Source organism: Geospiza fortis, unplaced genomic scaffold (assembly GCF_000277835.1).
Source record: "Geospiza fortis unplaced genomic scaffold, GeoFor_1.0 scaffold138, whole genome shotgun sequence".
NCBI classification, from domain to species: domain Eukaryota; kingdom Metazoa; phylum Chordata; class Aves; order Passeriformes; family Thraupidae; genus Geospiza; species Geospiza fortis.
In genome coordinates, this window is record NW_005054307.1 from 6742366 (window position 1) to 6761911 (window position 19546).

General features: G+C 36.0%; 1 protein-coding gene across 1 annotated transcript in view; it reads right to left on the reverse strand.

Annotated features, from left to right (window-relative positions):
- The window catches only part of VPS50 (VPS50 subunit of EARP/GARPII complex), a 79490-nt gene that overhangs the window by 23559 nt on the left and 36385 nt on the right, over positions 1-19546 (reverse strand). Inside the window, exons 15-21 of the mRNA XM_014312102.2 lie at positions 17248-17345; positions 16467-16561; positions 15736-15834; positions 12411-12501; positions 10694-10870; positions 6228-6346; positions 4660-4766 (exon numbers count right to left, since the gene is read on the reverse strand). Coding sequence (XP_014167577.1) covers positions 4660-4766; positions 6228-6346; positions 10694-10870; positions 12411-12501; positions 15736-15834; positions 16467-16561; positions 17248-17345 — 786 coding nt within the window. The remainder of the gene's footprint in view (positions 1-4659; positions 4767-6227; positions 6347-10693; positions 10871-12410; positions 12502-15735; positions 15835-16466; positions 16562-17247; positions 17346-19546) is intronic.

Here is a 19546-nt window from a genome sequence, read left to right on the forward strand (position 1 = left end):
AATCTATACAAAACTGATGCACCTCACAAATTAGCACAGGCAAATTTTTGCAATAAATCTTTACCAGGTCAACCTGGTAAAGTGAGCTTTAAACTAGGAAAGTTGGGGTAAGGGGAAAGTTACAGCGACAATGCACGCAGAAAAATAAGGTTTAAGTGGGATACCTCCAGCAGGTACAAGCAGCCAAAGACATAGGACTATGGGACATCCCCTTGCACTCCCACTGGGACATTGACACACTCAAATTACCTCTATGAAGTGCCTGTACACCAATGCATAGAGTAGGAACAAACAGGAGGAATTAGAGATGTGTATGCAGTCACAGGGCTTTGATCTCATTGCAGCTATGGAGGTATGTTGGGAGAGCTTGTGTGACTGGAATATTGCCATGAAGGGCTACATGCTGCTTAGGAAAGACAGACCTGGAAAGCACAGTGCTGGAGTGGTGCTGTATGGGGGCAACATCTGGAATGTATCGAGCTCTGTCTTGGGGTGAATGATGAATCAGTCCAGAGCTCAAGTGTTAGGATAACAGGGCTCACTAGTATGGGTGACACTGTCAGGGGTGTTTGCTACAGGCCACCTGATGAGGAGAAAGAAGTGGATGAAGTCTTTTAACAGACAAGTAGAAGCAGCCTCATGGTCACGGGCCCTGGATCTCATAGGGAACTTCAGTCATCCTGACATCTGCTAGAACAAAACAGCAAAGCACAAACAGTAAAGCCCTGACAACAACTTCCTGACAGAGATGGTGGAAGATACCAATAAGGAATGGTGTGTTGCTCAACCTTATACCAATGAACAAGGAAGGCCTTGTTGAGGTGTGAAGGTTGGGGACAGCCTTGACATGGATTGTGGAATTCAGTATCCTGCATAAAGGAAGCAAGGCAGCAAGCCAAATTGCAACCCTGGGCTTCTTGAGAGCTAACTTCAGCATCTTTGGGGATGCTTTTGGAAGAATCCCACGGGGACGGGCTCTGCAGAAAAAAGGGTCCAAGAGAGATGGTCAATATTCAAGCACCACTTCCTCCAGGCTCAAGAATGGTGCATCCTGATGAGCAAGAAATTGGGCAAAGGGGGCAAGAGACCAGAATGGATGAACAAGGAACATCTGTCAAAAGTCACTAAAGCAGGACATATACAGGAGATAGAAGCAGGGACAGGCCACTTGGAATGAATATAGAGATGTTGTTGGAGTGAGCAGAAAAAGGAATGGTGGAAGGAAGACACACATTAAGAGCTAAAACACTGCTTTGAAGGAAGAAGTGCAAGGTCTGTTGAAAAGACTGTGTGATTTGAGGTTTTTTAAGTCACATGATTACCAATCACTCACTTCAGCTAACAACTTCTGCTGTGAGGTTTGTCATCACTATTATTATTTTCTTGCAAGATAATGGGGTTTAAAACAAGCAAAATCTAAGAACTTGTCCTCAAAACCCATTCTTAACACAAGCAAAATTAAGGCCAAAAAAGCATTAAAATCCATCAATATAAGAAATACCCACTAAACTACTTCTTAGATTAGAATGATATTAATTAAGAGATCACTGAATCAATATATACAATGACATAATCATTAATTATTCTTGTTGATATATAGTGCTTAGTTAAACTATTACATACAAATTTAACACAGGTTTATTCTTCCTTTACATTTGAAGTCAACATGCAATGTCTTGATAGGAAAAATTAATCTTATAAATTAGTCTAATGGCTACTTTATACTAGAAAGAGAACTAATTACCTTAGTTAATCTGAGAAAAATCTGATAAATTGAACTCTTCACTTGAAATTCAAACAAAATTGTAGCCACTCCCACTCCAATTATACATTAGCAACTCATTTATGTAGTTTACAAATATTAAACTACTTTTTAAATTATTCATTTACCTTCCATACAAAGCACACAGCACATAGAAATACTTCAAAATGGTTACAACAAACACTGTCATACTCATTCAGTATGACACAATGAGCACTGCTACTTTCCTAAAAGTAGTGAGCACTACTACTTTCCTAAAAAGTAAGGCAATCATTTCTGTTACTTGATTGGGCAACTTAAATCTGCATCTTCATCACTATGACTGAAAAACAGCAAAGAAAAACATAAAGAGGGAAAATAGTAATTCAAATAACTACTGATCCACTATTTTAATTTTTAGGATGCAGAATTTCAGATTGTTTTGAAGAAACTATGCAAATGACAGAAACAGAAATATGGAGGCAAAATTAAGATAAATCATGGATCTAAGAGAAGTGAACTGTACCAGACACTGCACATGAACCAGAACTATACATGATTTTCCACGCAAAGGACACAGTACATTTCATCTATCTGGGATTTGGCAAAAATATTAATATAACAACATTGCACAGTAAATAAATGAAGCTAAAGTGTGTTGGAAAGGGAAGTAACTAAAAAAGCTACTGGTGGACTTCCCAGCAATCAGCCATCTCGTTAACATTTTCATGAATTACTCTGGCACAAAAATGAGAGTGATAATAGAAAAAAATAAAGATGCACCATCAAAACAGAAAAGGACTGACATAATGTACAGCAGTACTTGATGACTGTTACAATAAGAATTGGATGAAATTCAGTAGCACAAATTGTAAATCCATACATTAGGGCACAATTAATTAAAAAACATGCATCTTTCTACTATAAACTGGCAGGTTATCTCTTTGGAAAAAACTGGGAAAGTGAAGAATCTGCTGGCTGCACAAAGTCATTACACACTGGCAGTACAAGGAAGCTGTAAGAAATCAAAAGAGGTGCAAAACAGAAGGAACTTAGGACCATGATGCAAAAAGAATTGGAAAATGCAGGAAGATCTCATCCAAAGTATTGCATGATTTTGGTAAGACTACAACAAGAGCAGAAAATTTAAAGTTTCTGGTGGATAAATACAGGGGACACTAGAAATCTTGGCACATTGTTTAGCAAATCAAAGACTCAGAAGAAATAGGATCAATTCCTGTAAAAACACCAGAACAGTGTGCATTGAAAAACAAAATTATCTGTTAAACCTCAAAATTTCTTTTGACATAAGATGAAGTCAGCAAAAAATAGGAGGATTTTTTTTTTAATTCTTTAGGCTGACAAGGCTTCTGAAATAGAATTCCTATTAGAATGAGTGCTGAGACTAGAAGTATTTTTAGGCTGGAGCTCAAAACAAGCATATTTACAGGCAGTACTAAATGACATCTTCCTCCCACAGGAGGTCCTTTCCAAGTCCATGTTTTAAATAACACCACTATCACTTATTGCCAGAACAATATAAAACACCCCAAACAGCAGAAAATTTAAAAATTAATTCCAGAAGAAGAAAAAAGATATATATGAGCTTTTTATTTTGGGGTTATCAATATAATCTACAAATAGGACTCCTTATGTAAAATTGGAAAACCAGAACTACTGCTTCACCTACTGGTGCAGTGTTTTATGGCAGGGACAGAGGCTGGAATTTGCATGTAAGTGCCATGAGTAGTTTTTATAGTCAATCCTCAATTTTCTCAGAGCAAAACCTTATAGCAGAAAGAGCAAACAAATCTCTCCAACCTAAGTCACAGAAAAGTCACAACAGAATGAACTCTCATTTCAGGTTTATAGGGTAAATTCTCAAGGAAAAAAAAAGGTTTTAGCAAACCTGCAAAGAAGATTTAGAAAATTAATTTCTGACTTTCATGCTGCCCTCAAAGACAGCAGAAGGTGCTATAACCATGTATTGGAGTAACCTTTTTTAAAAGGGTTTACTCTGAAAGGCAACAATAATTTTCAAACTTTGGAGGCAAACCTCATTCATGCAACACATATAGAATTCCTCTCTCCCCTGCGTACTCAGATAAATTTAGGCAGTTACTTTCCCTTCTCTATAAATAAAACAGAAGTCAGTAGCAGAAAATTGCTATTGTACAATTATCTAGATCATCACACAGAAGGTATGATCATGAAAAATCAATCCCATCACATCTAGAATTGGAGGCAAGTGTTTTCATAGAAAAGTTTGGAAAGAAAAGCCCTTAAGAAGTGGCCTGGTGCAACCTCCTGCTCAGAGCAGGCCTAAAGACACAAAGCTGCTCAGCAGCCTGTCCAGTCACATCTTGATGACCTGCAGGGATAGAGCTTCCCTAAACTCCCTAGGGATTACTAGGATGTATGAGAGCTCTTTTCTTCTAGTTGATTGCTATGTAGTAAAAACAGTTATTCTGAGAGTGAGAATTTGAATAATGAAATGGAAAAAAAAAACTAGTCATAAAGTCCTTACTTTTGCAACTATTCTACTTTAAAATAAATCATTTCATAAAATACATCAGCAACACAGAGCATTAATCTTTCTGCTTGCTATATCCACTCTTCTAACATATTCAATATTTCAGACAAATTAACTACTATTATAGGTTAAAACCAACATATGCATGCAGATTATTTTTTTCCAGGTAAAAAAAACGCATAAGATATAAGCAAATTTGTCTATTTAATTAGAGAATTTGTTTAGCACTTTATTTTTATTTTATTAATATTTTCAAAGAGTAGAAATAGATCCTAAAGAAGTATATTGTACAGGGCCTTAAATATCATTTAACATTCTTGCTATAATCCATAAGTTTGCACAAAACTCGAAAACACTTATAAAAAACAACAATTATTCTACATACCAACAAGCCTTATTACATTCAGTGTAGTGTTGGTTAGAATAGGTGCATTCACTTTATTGAGGTTATAATCTGATCTCTTTCTGCTCCTCAGAGTTTCTCGAGAAACACTTAAAAAAAAAAAACCAAAACAAAATATAGCAAATGTGAAAACATTCAAAGACATACAAATGAAATTTAGTGGAAAATGTATTATTCCTCCCCCCTTCTTTCACATGACAGTATGTCTTCCAGTGCAGAATTTTGCTTATGCCAAAGCACAACAGGGTTAGGATTCTAGTATTTAAGAAAGAAGCCTGATCTAATTTACACAGAATTGTGCTACAGAAGGAATTTTTGACTTTTATTCTAATGCTGGAGTTCTGCAGGCCTCTGTCTTGCCCAGTCATTTTAGTCACTCACTCTGAATCAAATTCATAATTCACAAAGAGAATAAAAACAACACAAGTCACAACAAAACAGAGGCAGATTTTTCAGCTACAGATGAAAGTTACTACCTAGAAATAGAAGCAATTTTGAGGAAGGTGAAACTAAAAAAGTCATTAACTTTTTCATAAATTTTAGTCCTGAAAGAGGCAGGAAGTTGGACTCAATGATATTTATCCAACAAGACACATTTTAATTTTCTTTAAGAAAAACCCTCTGCCAGCAGCCATACCTCAAAATTATATTCTTCCAAAAATTTCCATTTCACAGCACAAACCTATGGACAGCAACTCTTGTTTGTTCTAATTAAATGATTTTTAACTATATCTCCACCACTCCTTTGAAAGGAGGCAGTTAACATGGTATACCTCACAGAAAGAATCATGCTAACAATATTTTATCCTAAAGAGTTATCTTGTAACTACTCTGCTACTCTGCTTTGATCCAAGTGATGGCATTCTAGTTGTCCTGCAAACCCTACATAAAAAAATGTTAGCCTGCTTCACAAAATCCTAATGTACATCTAAGTTGTACAGTGTCCTAGACAGAAACTTGTTTTCAGATCCTTTTAGAGGATACAAAGTTGGCTTTTTTTATATGAATATATAAAAATAAAATACTTTTTATATACATCAAAATAGAATATGTATATTCATTTATATCCATGGTGTTTTAAAGAAAAAGAGAACTTAAAATTGAAAAGTACTGTCTTCAAGCTGTGGAATAATCTTTTTCTTTTTCTTAACCTGTAGAAGTTTATTGTTCTGCAGAAGCCCAAAACTCAAAGCATTTGTCTGCAAACAACCACTTTTGACATAATAGAAATTACACAATACACAAGAGCTGCTGTAGAAGGACCTTCAGTTAGCATCTAGTCCTTATTAACCAGTTTTCCACTACCTGCTTCAGAGATCCTTTATCTCCTTTCAAAATGTTCCTTTCTGCAGGTTTCTCTGCAATAATGATAAGTGGTTTAATGCTCCTCCTCACTCAGGAGACCCAAGTGCTGAGCCTTCTAACTGTGCAGGCAGCATAATGTTTATTAGATTATTATCCCACTGTTGTAGATTACAGAAACTGAACTAATTAGAACACTGAGATGAAAAGCATGTGAATTAGACCAAGGACCCACACAACCAACTTACCTTTTTATTGGGGCATCTCCTGTCTGCTCATCCACATAATCTCTTTTCAACTCTTCAGGAACATCGCTGTCACTATCATACTCTTGATACGCACTTTTTTCTTGTTCATCTGATTCATACTGGTAAAAAAAAAATAATTGACTACCATTATTTTTCTTATAATATTATCACTCACTTAATATTGCACTTTGGTCACTTTTTGGCTTTTACCTTGATTGGGATACAAATAACTTTGCTGGTTGAAAGGCTGCTGTATTTCAATATTCTTTAAAAATGCAGCAGGCAAATTATATTATGTTAATTAGGTAAATATCTGCAATATCTATGTCAGCTACCAATAATTTGTGTTCCTTTCTAGTTGATGTATAAAATACCCACATATTTGAGCTTTTATTATTTTCTTATAATCTGAAAAAAAAACAGTAATAAATGCTCAAAATTCATCTATATAGTGACAGTAAAAAAAAACCAAAAAAAAACCCGGGCACTACATAATAGTTAATTATTATTATTGTTGCAAGAAGAACTAAACTATTGCTTCACAAAAATACTTCTTTATACTGTACACATTTAATTAAGAAAATAATCCAATACCAAAAAAATAACTTGCAGTTATGCAGAATGCACCTGCACTTGAAGAGAGACACTTTTCCTTAACACATACTCTGCTTTGAAGCCACTTTATCCACACAGTGACACAGGTAACACACTCTGGTTCCAGGATCCTTAAGAAATGGCAGCCAAAACACACTAGGACATATAATTTTTCAGTCACACATGCCTTGGTCCCAAGTTGCTGAGTGTTTTCAAGGCTGGCACTATGAAAGCACTATGTACAAATGCAAGAACCCCACAGTACAAACAAATTCAAAACAAAACCAGCTCAGGTGGAAAAAAAAAGAATGTAGTATAAGACACTTGAAAGAAATGTTCAGACCATTAGTAGTCCCAGGCAAAATATCTGCATCATGAACATTTTAGACAAAGGAAAGTTGTAAAGAAAGCAGCTCAGTTTTTATTTCAAAAAAGAGTTCAGCCTTGACTAAGGACAAAAAGAACCACAGTTCATCTAACTTGACTGGAACAGCAGCACAGAGAATTACCACCACTTACTACAAATTAACATAAAATAAATGATGTGCTGATTCAATTAAAATCCAGTGACAGTAAAATGACAAATTGACCACAAATTTTTAACTACAGTTCATATTGATGTAAGAATCTCTCAGTTGACATTAATGACCTGTCTTATCATAGAATAAGAGGGATTTTGAGATTTTTTTTTAACATGGAAAAATACTTTTATTAAATCCCAGATCATTAATAGCATTAGATTGAGGGAACAGCTATTTATGAGATAAATGCATTTGTATTTTAAAGTATGCATTAAATAACAACTATTAATAGTGACCTCAATCTGAAGAGACCTTATAGATCTGTTTTGAATATACACAGTCTGCAGTAAAGTTTTGAAGTGCTAAAATGAATTCAGGTATCTTGTAGCAATAATGAGGTAAAGTGTTAAGGCAATGCCCTCAAACCAACCCACAGGAAGCTGTAAGATTCATCAAAGTTGAAGAGTGTTACAATACTGGAAGTTAACTGTGGCACAACAGACACATTTTAAGAAACTACAGAAAAGGGACATAAAGCATCTCACCAAAGCTCAAGATACAGAGCTGAGCTAATTGGGTCCAGGGGCCCCATTTTGCAACATCTAAGCACTTAAAGACTCTAAAATTCTCAAAATAAATCCTGACAGATCTTCCCACCCTACAGATAAACTGACAAGTAAATTAAATGTTTATGTCCTTATCGTGCTACTTCTTTCTATATTTGACAACATGCCTATATTCTCTGGAAACAAAATATTGCAACCTCCATCTGAGATAATTCCAATTTTCAGTGCTAAAATGTGCCTCCACCTTAATTGGTCAGTCACTGAAACACAAAGTCTTAGTAAAAATTTTATCCTGTGTTATTTAAGCAGGTTATTTATATTTCTATGTAAAGAATAACAAAATAGGTGTACCTTCTACATTTTAAACAGCAGCTCTCTGTGTGTCAGCACTTTGGAACAGACAGTTGTGAGACTGAAACGTTAAAGGTTAATGGCTCAAGCAAGCAGCAGTTTGCAAGAGCAGCAGGCACTCTGCTGAGGCCGGGTTTGCACAGCCAACTGTGCTGGCAAAGCCTCTGATCTCCATAAGACAGAGGAGGTGCACACCCACCACCAAAGGATGACCATGAAAAACCAGCCTTTGTTTAGCAACAAGCCATTTTTTGACCCAGATACAGAAAAAGGTCAGTAATAAACAGATCCTGAGAGACAGGATAATGCTTTTTATCATGACGATGTCCTTCCCATGAGGAAGTATCACGTAAGCCTCAAGGTATTCACCCCTTCTGAGAATGCATAATTGGCTCAACTAAGCCAGGTCAAACAGCAGCCAAGTTATTTAGAGGGGGCCACAAATATCAAAGACCCCCAAAATGCCCCCAGACTCATTTCTGCAGCCTTGCATGAGAGGACTGCACATGATCCACAGTGTTGCAGCAGCCAAAAACACCCCTGCAGTGAAGGTACCTGGCTTCTCCCCCCAGAACATGAATATCTATTAACCCAGTGAACTTTCATGTTTGGTGGTTTCCCTCAGCCCCAACAGATCAAGATTGTGGCCATCACTTTGACCAATGGACACCGAAATTGTAAAAACTAAGTCCTGCTTGGATCCATGAGTTGTGTTATCTTTCCACTATCTACTCTTACCCTTTCCCTTTTTCTTTGGATATTTTGTTAAGTTATATCTTGATACTTTTATATTGTTCTATTACTGTAGATAACAACATGCTAGATAAAATGACTACATATGTCATATCCACAGAAACCTAATTGTTCTAAAATAAACCTTCCATTTATATGCATCATTCAGTGTTGTTTCACTCTAACCCATCCCAAAGGATCTATTAACATGAACCTCAGTTAGCCTGCCTCTGGGACAGAAATGCAGAGAGGAGACTAAAAATGTCAAAAGGGAAAGTAGGACAGTTATCTGTAGAGTACAGTCACCTCAGTCATAAAATACCTTCATTCCAACACCAGCCCTGGGAGATATCCTGTACACAAGTTAATTAACTTGCTCATTCAGAGAGACAAATCTCTGTCTGTTTGACACTTGTGTTTTGTAACTCATGTAGGTTTCAAAGAGTGCCAGTAAGACCTGCAGGACCACTATCTCTGTCATAAGCCTGCAGTCTCTGTGACAGAGGTCCCTTCGAACAATAACAATTCAGTGATTCTGTCTTACTGACAGAAGGCAGCATTGTAACACTTCATGCTGGCAAAAGCCAACAAAATAATGTCTCCAACATGTTCATCAGCATTTGCTACCTAGTTTTTCATCAAATGAATTAATGCTCGCAAAAGCTTAGCACAGAGTAAGACAATGTCTTCTAAATTTTTCTTCGAGCTAGGAGAAACAGATTCTGAAGGGTAAAATGTCAGAAACGGAAAGACCAAAGAAGGTCTGTCCTAACTTGTATACAGAGTTTTCATGTCTCATACAAATGTGCAGAGAGAAATAAAAACACCTCAACCTATCCATAGCCAAGAAATGAAGACAATTCTACAAATCCCTTCTACAAGTGTAAGTGTGCTGCTTACAAGTCACTAAACACAAAATATGGGAACAATGCAGGCTCTCATTCACTAGCAGCAATCTGCAAGGTATCAGAGGAGTTTGAAATCACTAAGCAGCAATTGTTCTTTTTTGTTCTCAAGATGCTATCCAGCCTCAGTAGCACAAGTTAAGCCCAAGAAAACATCACTCCTCAAAGGAATAAACAATAACAAAAGCTTAAACAAAAACATGATAATGTAGCATTTAAGAAAACGGTACAAAGTTTTACATTGAAACACACTTGATCATTGATACATTTTGACAGACCTCTGAAAAAAATCCACACGGTTATTGTTCAGTTTTATGGAAGAACCCACAATAAAGAGAGTGTCCTGAGCAGTTCAATTACAACTAAAAGTGATGTAACAAACATCAGAAAATCCACGGCAAATCACATTGGAGCGAACAAATACAACAAAAGGAGCAACCCACAACAGTTCTTTCCTATAAAGCCAGAAAACAAGTCCTAAAATGATAAAATTACCTCCACAAAGAATGCTAACTTAAACGCCTGGAAAAATACTAATTTAGGTAGAAACTGTCTTGCTAACCTTCAGGAATGCTTGACTTCAGTGGAAAAAAAGTGATTCAGTGCAAAACAAACAGAACTTTAAACAGGATGCCTGACTTTCTGGCATTTTTAAAAGCAAAGCAGCACAGTACTGCAGGCAACAGATTCTTGTACTAAGGCGCCTTACCACCATTGCCTCACAAAATAAACCATCATTTACTGAAGGCACTATTTGTCTTTTTTTTTTTTTGCTTTTTTCCTGAAAGACTCCATACCCCATTGGAAGCTAACACATCTTCAGTCTCATCATCCTTGCTGTCGGCCTGAATTTCAAAGGGGTTTCCCCCGGCGCAGTACTGCTGGAACAGCGTCACGGCCGATGAAGCTGCAGAGGCAGGCTGCTTACTCGGCGACACCGACGGGGAACGCGACTGCTCCAAGAACTTAAATTCCTGTCAACAGGAATAAATCACATTGTCATCAGGCATTTTCAATATTATAAGGACTCCAGTTCCATAAAAACAAAGGGTAACAACAAACTTGTGGACAATTAACTTTTAGCCAAAGTTTGCTGCTTATTTAAACATGCTTTTCACGCTGGCTCAAGTTAACCTCAAAAGTGACAACCTTATGCTGCTTGTCTTTGTACTTTCAGAAGTTTTCTGCTACAACATGCAATACTACATCTGCATTCTGAAAGCATTTACTGTCTTAAACTAGGTGAACACTAATTGTGGTTTTTATTTCACAGAAATAAGGAGATAAAAAAATACTTAAATTCTATTTTAAAAATGCAGTTTTCTTTACACAAGTTACCTAGTAATTTACTAAAGCTGAAATTTTCTTGTTGATATTTTATTTTTAAAAGTTGTCAAGATTTTTTTACTTCTCAAACCCACTGCAGTTTCTGATCAATGGGTGAGTACACAAACTTTTGCAAGTGCATGGACCAAGCAGGATCCAAAAGGCATGATTCTTTTTACTTTTTCCTTAACAAAACACAACTTATCTCAGATTACATGCCATTTTTATCTATTAAACTCTAGCTATTGATATTCATAATGGCAAAATGTACATTTTCATTTAACTAAAGGTTCAAAGACTAAAACACATGCAGCAAAAAGGACTACAATGTTAGAATTCTGTTTGCTTAAACAAATCAGTAACTGTCTGCCATTTTCTGCTGCTCCAGTCCCTTGAGCAGTATGTACAGATTTTTAATCCCATTTCTTTATTAAAAATATTATTTCTTTTGCTGCTGAATGCTGCTGAGGGTCCTCCCTCCCTTTATCCACCATACTTTTAGTGACCCTGTAGCCTATTGCTTACTTCTACAGCTAATTCCACAGAGGTTGCAAAATGATCTTGCTTAACATTGCTGTGCTAAAACATTTCTGAACTTCAGTTATAGCTTTAACCACAGGCACCATGTTTTATTTGGCAAAACAAGTTAATTTCATCCACCACATGCTAAAAATAAAAAAAAACCACTTCAGATGATTAGAAGGTAAGTACAGTGATTACTTGCTTTCAGATGGACTTCACCACTGAAGAATATTTTTTTTCCTGTCCAAATGAGGCTGTATGACCTATGTTTCCAGAAACAGATGCCAAGTTGGTACAAGCTAGTGAGTGCTCATGCAACTACTTTCAGGCACTCATGTTTTAGCATCTTACTGTCAGATGAATAATTTAGAAATTAAAAACAGACATATTAACAGTACATTGAAACTAACATTACATTGAGGCTAACATTATGCTTACAACTCTAGCATCTTCCATAAAAACCTCTGCCTGCCTGAAACAGAAACACTATTCTTTCAAAACTATTTGACTCCTAAGTTTCTAATATCATGAAGTAAAACTGAGGAGCTTTTAGAAGCCATTAAAAACATTTGTACAATAGTTCATGGATCTTACTACTTCTTAGAACATTGTGACTCTTAGTTATTAAATATTAATAAATTTGTATACTTTATGCATAGAACATACATGAAGCTGCAAAATACTAAAGCTTGATTTAACAGGACAAAGTTCCCAGGTCTCATTCTCCAAAAACATTCTTAGTTCTTCAAGACGGGTTCTGAAACACAAATGAATACTCTTAATTGGCAGAAAGAGTAAATCACAAAATTGGCAATTACTTCGCTTCTGCAGTGAAGTAATTCTAAAACTGTACAAAAAGTTACACTTTAAAACAAGTATTTAGGCAATTCTTCTAACCAACAAACCACCAAAAGCTGTGGCTACCATAGCAGTCTATTTTTTATGACACCTCTGCAGAAAGATATTCTTTGAGACTATCTCCAAAATTTGTAAACTAATTCTTTTAGTCAAAACCGTAACACATTATAGAGGGACACGTACAAATATGCAGAAATACTGGATCTTTTTCCTCTGTAAACTGTAGAAAGCAATATAATATACACAAACACTCCACTAGCAGTACAACAGGTTCTGAGAGTCCACATAAGACAGGTGTTTCTTTCAAACACACTGAAGGCAACAGAGAGCAAAGGGAAGTGGAAAGAAATCATATTCTACAGACATACCAACCTTTTAAAGAAAAAACTTAAATGGCTATTAGTCTCTAATTTTCTTCATAGCTTAATTTTACTTTGGTATCAGTAATACAGTAATAAGGAAAAGTAATCAAGCCATTACATGTCTATATTTCTTCTGTTGTTTTTAATCACTAGAAAAACCTCCACTCTGTCATAAGCAGAAACATCTTTGATAAAGAAAACAAAATCGCCACATAAATGGAACGTATAGGAAAAGACAGCAATGAATTCTTTTGGGATCACACTGCTCTATCTTTTCCTCTTAATATAGGGCATATTGTTTTGTTTAACAAGTAACAGTTGGTAAATTATGCACTGGGTTTCTAATTAGGCAATAAAATATTCTAGGAATACTACGACTTCAATAATAAACTACAACCACCACTAAAATTAAAATTTGCTTGCCACATTGAGATAAGCAATGTGTTGAATTGTGACTACAGTTTTCTGTGTTTATTTAAATTCCCAAGTTAAATACAAATAGACTATTTTCAGGGCATTGAACACCCATAGCTTGCAGATCTTCTCACAGTAAAGCCAACACAAACAACAGACAGAGATGCTGTGAAAACCAGCATTAGAGATTAAAAGTCTTTGTGAGGGAGACTGAGGTGAGAATCATAGAAAAGCAAACATTCAAAAGCCACACAACAGGTTTTGTAGAATTTAGAACCTGAAACCAAGGCTCTGACAGAGTACTTAAATTAATGTTCTTAATTTTTACCAGCATATACATTTAGGAAGGGGAATGCAAGAAGACCTGATGCATTCATTCTCTGAAAAGCTTAAGTGATCAGACACACCTTTTTACAAGTGTATCAGTACAAAAAGTAAATTGCATTTCAAAAATCATCTTATTGATGCTCTTTGCCAAAAGCCCATTCTCATTTATCAGATCAGCTTGCACTCAAAAAAAAGGCTTCCTGTATGCTCTAGTACTATATTCTCTTCTATGCTTTTTGAATCACACAGCCAATTCCTTTCAATATTTTCTCTGTGTTGGCAGTTCTCCATAACACCATACTGCCCAGGAGGCCACGTATGTCAAACTACACAAAGAACTGATTACCCCTGGACTCTAAGCATTTCAGCTCTGTGTAGCTTTCATGTACTAATGAATCTTTAAAAGCACTACAGCCTTCCCCCACCCTCCAATTAAATACCCAAGAGAAGTGAAAGCCACATCAGCTTGATCTGAAAAGGCAAGAGGCTTAAAGCTTTATATAAAACAACCTAGGGGATATAGCTGTGAGACAGGTTTTTTATGTTTTTCCTTCTGAGAATGAAAACATCAGCTAATTAATCTTCACAATATCCATGCAGCATAAAACATATAGAAAGTATTAAAAGGTTTCATATAATTTAATTCCTGTAAATAAATATTTAATTTTATTTTCACAAGAATTACATTATCTTAAAAAAAAACAAGTTATTACAAAAAATTACTATTTCTATACATATTCCAGCAGCGTTCCTTAACCAAAGATAATTCAGAAAATTAGCCTATGATTACGTAAGCAGTTAAACATACACAGAAATGTAACAGTTGAAATTACGTTTACTTAACCCAACAAGGCATTATGTGATACGTCAGTGTAGCAAAAGATGGTAAGGTTGACCAAAGTCAGTTCATGAAATTATGTCTAGGATTCAGAAAAATTTCAAGAAATAAAAATAGGTGGCATCTCCTGACAAGACATAATGTGGATCTGAGTAAGGCTCAAGTTTTTCAGACAATTGGAACTGAGGTCTTTATCAAATGATGAGAAAGAATTCCTAGCTACGAACTACCAAAGCTGGAAGAAATTCCAAACCACATTCTCATCTTCTGAATTCAGATACTGTTTCATGTCCTTCTTGCCGTAATTTTCATACTTCATGGATTTTAGGCAGAAAGCCTAAGACTTTTCAAACAGCTCTGGATGTATTAGCTTTATGATAGCTCCCAAACAAGAGGACAACAGATCAAGACTAGGAAAGTAAGCATTTCCTAGAACATGGAAGGCTGTATTTCTCCTCATATCTTCCTAGTTTTTACACACAGAAAGAACGTAATGCTAGACAACTAGAATTAAAAAGCTGTCAATCACCCAAACCAAAACATTTCTAAAATCAAGACAACTAACACAAACAAATAGAAAGATAGGTGTCGATGCTGTTATAGCCATAGATCATATCTGAGTCCAGAGAATGCCTGTCTGTGACAATACATGGCTGGCCTCATGTAATATAACAATAGAGCTGACTGAAATGTAATTACATCCTGCCAACAAACAAGCCATGAGACATGACTCAAAAGGATGGACTCAGTTCTAAATATCTTACTTGATTCAAGACAGAATTGTACATTGAAAAAACACTTCACAGTCATAAGTCTTCTCATGATGTCATAGTCATGATGAGTCTTCTTAAGCAACTTTGCTACCAAGTATGGACTTCAGAGGCATTCCTTCTCAGGATGCCAGGAGACAAGAAGCAACCTAAAAACTACTGAAATTCTACATTAAAATATTGTTCATCTTTATCTGACTTGCCTGCTGCAGAACTACAGTTTTCCACAAACACAGTGGAAACAAAGGCTTCTCTATCCTCTCCCTTTTTCTCCAGGGCTCAGAGCCTTACTGTCATCAGAAAACCTACTCTACAGTCAATCTCAATGCAGGAACATTATGCAGTGGAATTCCTTTGGAAAGCACTTACCCAACAATAATAAATGTCATTAGAATCATCTACTGCACATATAATAGCCTCACCTGTGGTATGTTTTGAAATAGTTAACACTTTGTTTTCTGATAGATTCTTGCAAAACTTCAGACTTACTGCCACAAAATTCTTCTCCAACCTGCATCAGCCTAGAGTAATAAAACAAAGTTTAGACATATTTATTGATTTCTTAATACTGCTGTTCCAACTATGAGTGTAGATGAATCTTCATAAACACAGAGCACCAATGTTACATTGCAATGTTAAGGTTGCATTCCCAAAAGTTCATGTCTCATTTTCCTTCAAATCCTATCATTTTGCGCCATACACATAGAGATAAAGAGCCATAAGCAAAATAAATGTATTTTTGAGAGCCCGCTACACAGGGCAAGCTGTCAGTTCACAGTCTCAATCTGTCATTTTATTACCACAACAGAAGGATATAATATTGTACAGGTTGCAGTACCACAGCATTTTTCTGCTTGACTCAGACCCCCTTTAAAAGCTCTTAGAAAAAAAATTGCTAGACCTGCACATACCTTATCTTAAAAGGAGACAATACTGAAATTATATCACACTTAAGCAGCACAGCAGTTCATGCTACCTCTCCTAAATAGATCCTCATAAACTCTCACATATAGAAGAACTGCTCTTCAAGCTATCAGCACACTTGAATGAAACTGGCATCAAAATGCAAATATCAGCCTTAATCAACAGTGCTATCTTATCAGAGCTCGTTTGTGGACATGTACTTAAAGGTCTTACAACCACACCAGCATACCTGCTGATAACATCAAGTACAAATATGAAGTCATCGTATTTGAAGTTAGACAAATCTGTCCCCAGAAGATATGTTTTCACTTTCAATTGAACATCCTACAAAACACAAACAAGTTTTTGTATACTTAATACGCTGAAAACAAAAAGTGAAGGCTTGGATGCCTGGTTCATTAACACTTGTCAGTTGCTTGCACTTAAAAATCCTTTTTTTGAGATTTAGAATAGAATTCCATTTTCTGTAACGTGAGTAATTTCTCTAAAACAATTTTATAATCAGTTTCTTTAGCACTTTGTAAAACAGATAGAGTCAATCCTAGATGCTTTATTGTCAATGCAAAAACAGAAATCAGCTTTTTCATTATACATTTTGGGTGACACTGCACACCAAACTGATCCAGCAATCACACCAGGAATATCATGAAACCAGTCAGGTTCACAAGGCTCCAGGTTCTCCAGAGCTATGGTTATACCAGAAATATAAAGCAGTATACAGAGAAAAGCACATGAGAAGAAAAGAGATTGTGTGGCAGCACACAGGTTGAAAGAAATGGGATCAGACAAAAGTCCTATTACTATCGTTTGGTATCTTGACTGAGTTTGGAAGCATTGAAATCACTGAGTCATAGAAATTATATATCCGTGGTCACTTTAAAAAAGTCCCTTTAAAAAAAATCTGGAGACATTTCTTTAAGAACATTAGTATAAATATAACCATAATTAATACTGGAGAGGCGGAAGGGGGGGGAAAATACTTAGAGGGAAATAAAATTCAAAACCCATACCTGCCATATTCGTGAAAGCCCATGCTCCAATTTCTTTTTGACATAGTTGCGGTCAAAACTGTTCTCTTCAGTTCCAATCACATTGTTTCCATCTGAAACTTCAGGTTAAAGACATTTTAAGTATTTCCAAAAGCTTTGAAAGTTATCCTACACAGAATTACATTTCCTTAGCTATTGCCATATTATTGATTATGCAAATTCCAGAAGAACTACTTTGCCCTAAACTTTTGAACAGAAATTAATAACACACATATAAGCACATAAGCATTATATGCTAATGCAGACCAGGGGAGTTTCATGGCCTGCATACCAAACACCTGTCCCAGTAGTGTTCCTTAGGTAGTAATGCACTGCAAAGATTACAGTGAGAGCTCATCCTAACTGACCCTTGCAGTTCTTCATTACTAGGCTTCACAGCTTTTTCCACACAAACTCCTGGCTTAGCTTCACCTTCCTTAGAGAAAAGAGCAATTTTTCATGTCTAATTTTGTTGTCTACTGAAGAAGAGCCCGGAAACATAAACTATGTACATATGTCCTCCATTTGTCAGCACCATGAAATTTTTATCAACAATATAAGTGTTCTTTCCTTGTCATGCCTTGCCCTGAATCCAGAATATCATGTAAATATTGTGAACACCTTACTAAAGAGGCCAGTAAGGAATGGGAGGCTGGATACAAGATTTTTATCAGCCTTTTCAGGTATGCAGAACAGACCCTGCAGCATTGTCTGGACTACCACATATTTAAGAGAATGAAAGAAAAAACATCCACTAATAGGAATTGTTATTACTTGTATCAGACACTGACCATTCAATTAAACCAAAATAACAATAGAACACAGCAGTCTGACCATGTTTTGATTGTATCTCCTTCAGATCATCCAGTGCTCACTGTCAACAATCTGTAACAATCACTAATTATAAACAGCACTTAGCAGTGCCTCATTCTCCCAGTCCTAGGCCAGACTCTTTGTAAGTAGAACAGTGTCATGCACATCGTCCTTCTCCTCATCAACCATCTGGTTTCTGATTTAAACCTTTCCAGAGTATGTTTCTCAGAACAAGAACTATTGCCTATTATAATAATGTTTATATAAGCTTAACAGGAACAACAAAAATATTATATTTTCTACATCTGTACCTCCATTTAAATTCAAAAAACAGATTATGAATATTGAGAAGGATGCTAGTCTTGCTTGAATTCTTTCAGATGCAGCCATAAGGTGTGGCTGGACATGTTATTAAATTATGAACTTTATCTAACACTGAGAAAGCTTTATTTGTAAACTAGGGATTACAGCAGTGAACACACAAACACTACAAAGAACTACTGGCAAGCTAGTTGAATTAGTGTGCCCACAAGGCTGGAACTCAAGAACACAGAACCAGCACAATAACCAGCCAGAATGTCAAAGTTCCAGTACTGTGAATTGAATAACTCTCCATCAAAATTAAAAACACAATAAATACAGTCCGGAATTTGGGTTTATATTAGGGATATTCATTTTTCAAGGCTGTAAATCTGCGTTCCACTTTTTCCTGTGTTAAGACAGTGAGACTGTTTTAGCAGGTTAACTGAGAATCTACCCTAATAACTGAAAATGAGATTATAAGAGGCTGTTTTATGTGCAAACAAGACCTAAACTTAATTCTATACTATATCTACTGTTGCAGGGCATGCAAAAAATGTTCCTTAGGAAAGAAAAATAATAAAACAATTATTTGCCTACATAAATCATAATTTACTAACTGTACCTAAATATGCTCATCTTCTGAAAGTAATAATTCTGACAAATTCATTTTCCTGACCTTCCATGGAAGGTTAAATGAAACACAAACAGAAACAATCTAAGAATCTAATTTCTATGAACAGAAAACCTCTAAGTGGATTTAACCTTTCCCAGACTATGAAGGAAACAAAACCAGCAATCTTAGCCAGAGCACACTCTTTGTGTTTCTGCAACCTCCTCTCTTTGAACTTCTGCAAACTGAAGGCAATGCTCAACAAGGCAGTGTCTTTGACCTGTTCTCTAGATTAAGACCATAGACCCTGTACTCCCAAACTGCAATTCATGAAGGAATGGTTGGACAGACACTGCAATATAGATGTTATTGTTCACTAAAAAAATCAATGGAATATTATCTCTCTGTCAGTCTCCCAATGGTCTTGGTTTATGGTCAGTCATGCTAAGAGGTCTTGTTTCCAGTCTTTTAATGAACTGCACTGCAGCTAATTTCACACATGCAAACACATTAATTTAGGATAATTTCCTTGAAAATCAAGGACTGCACAAGCAT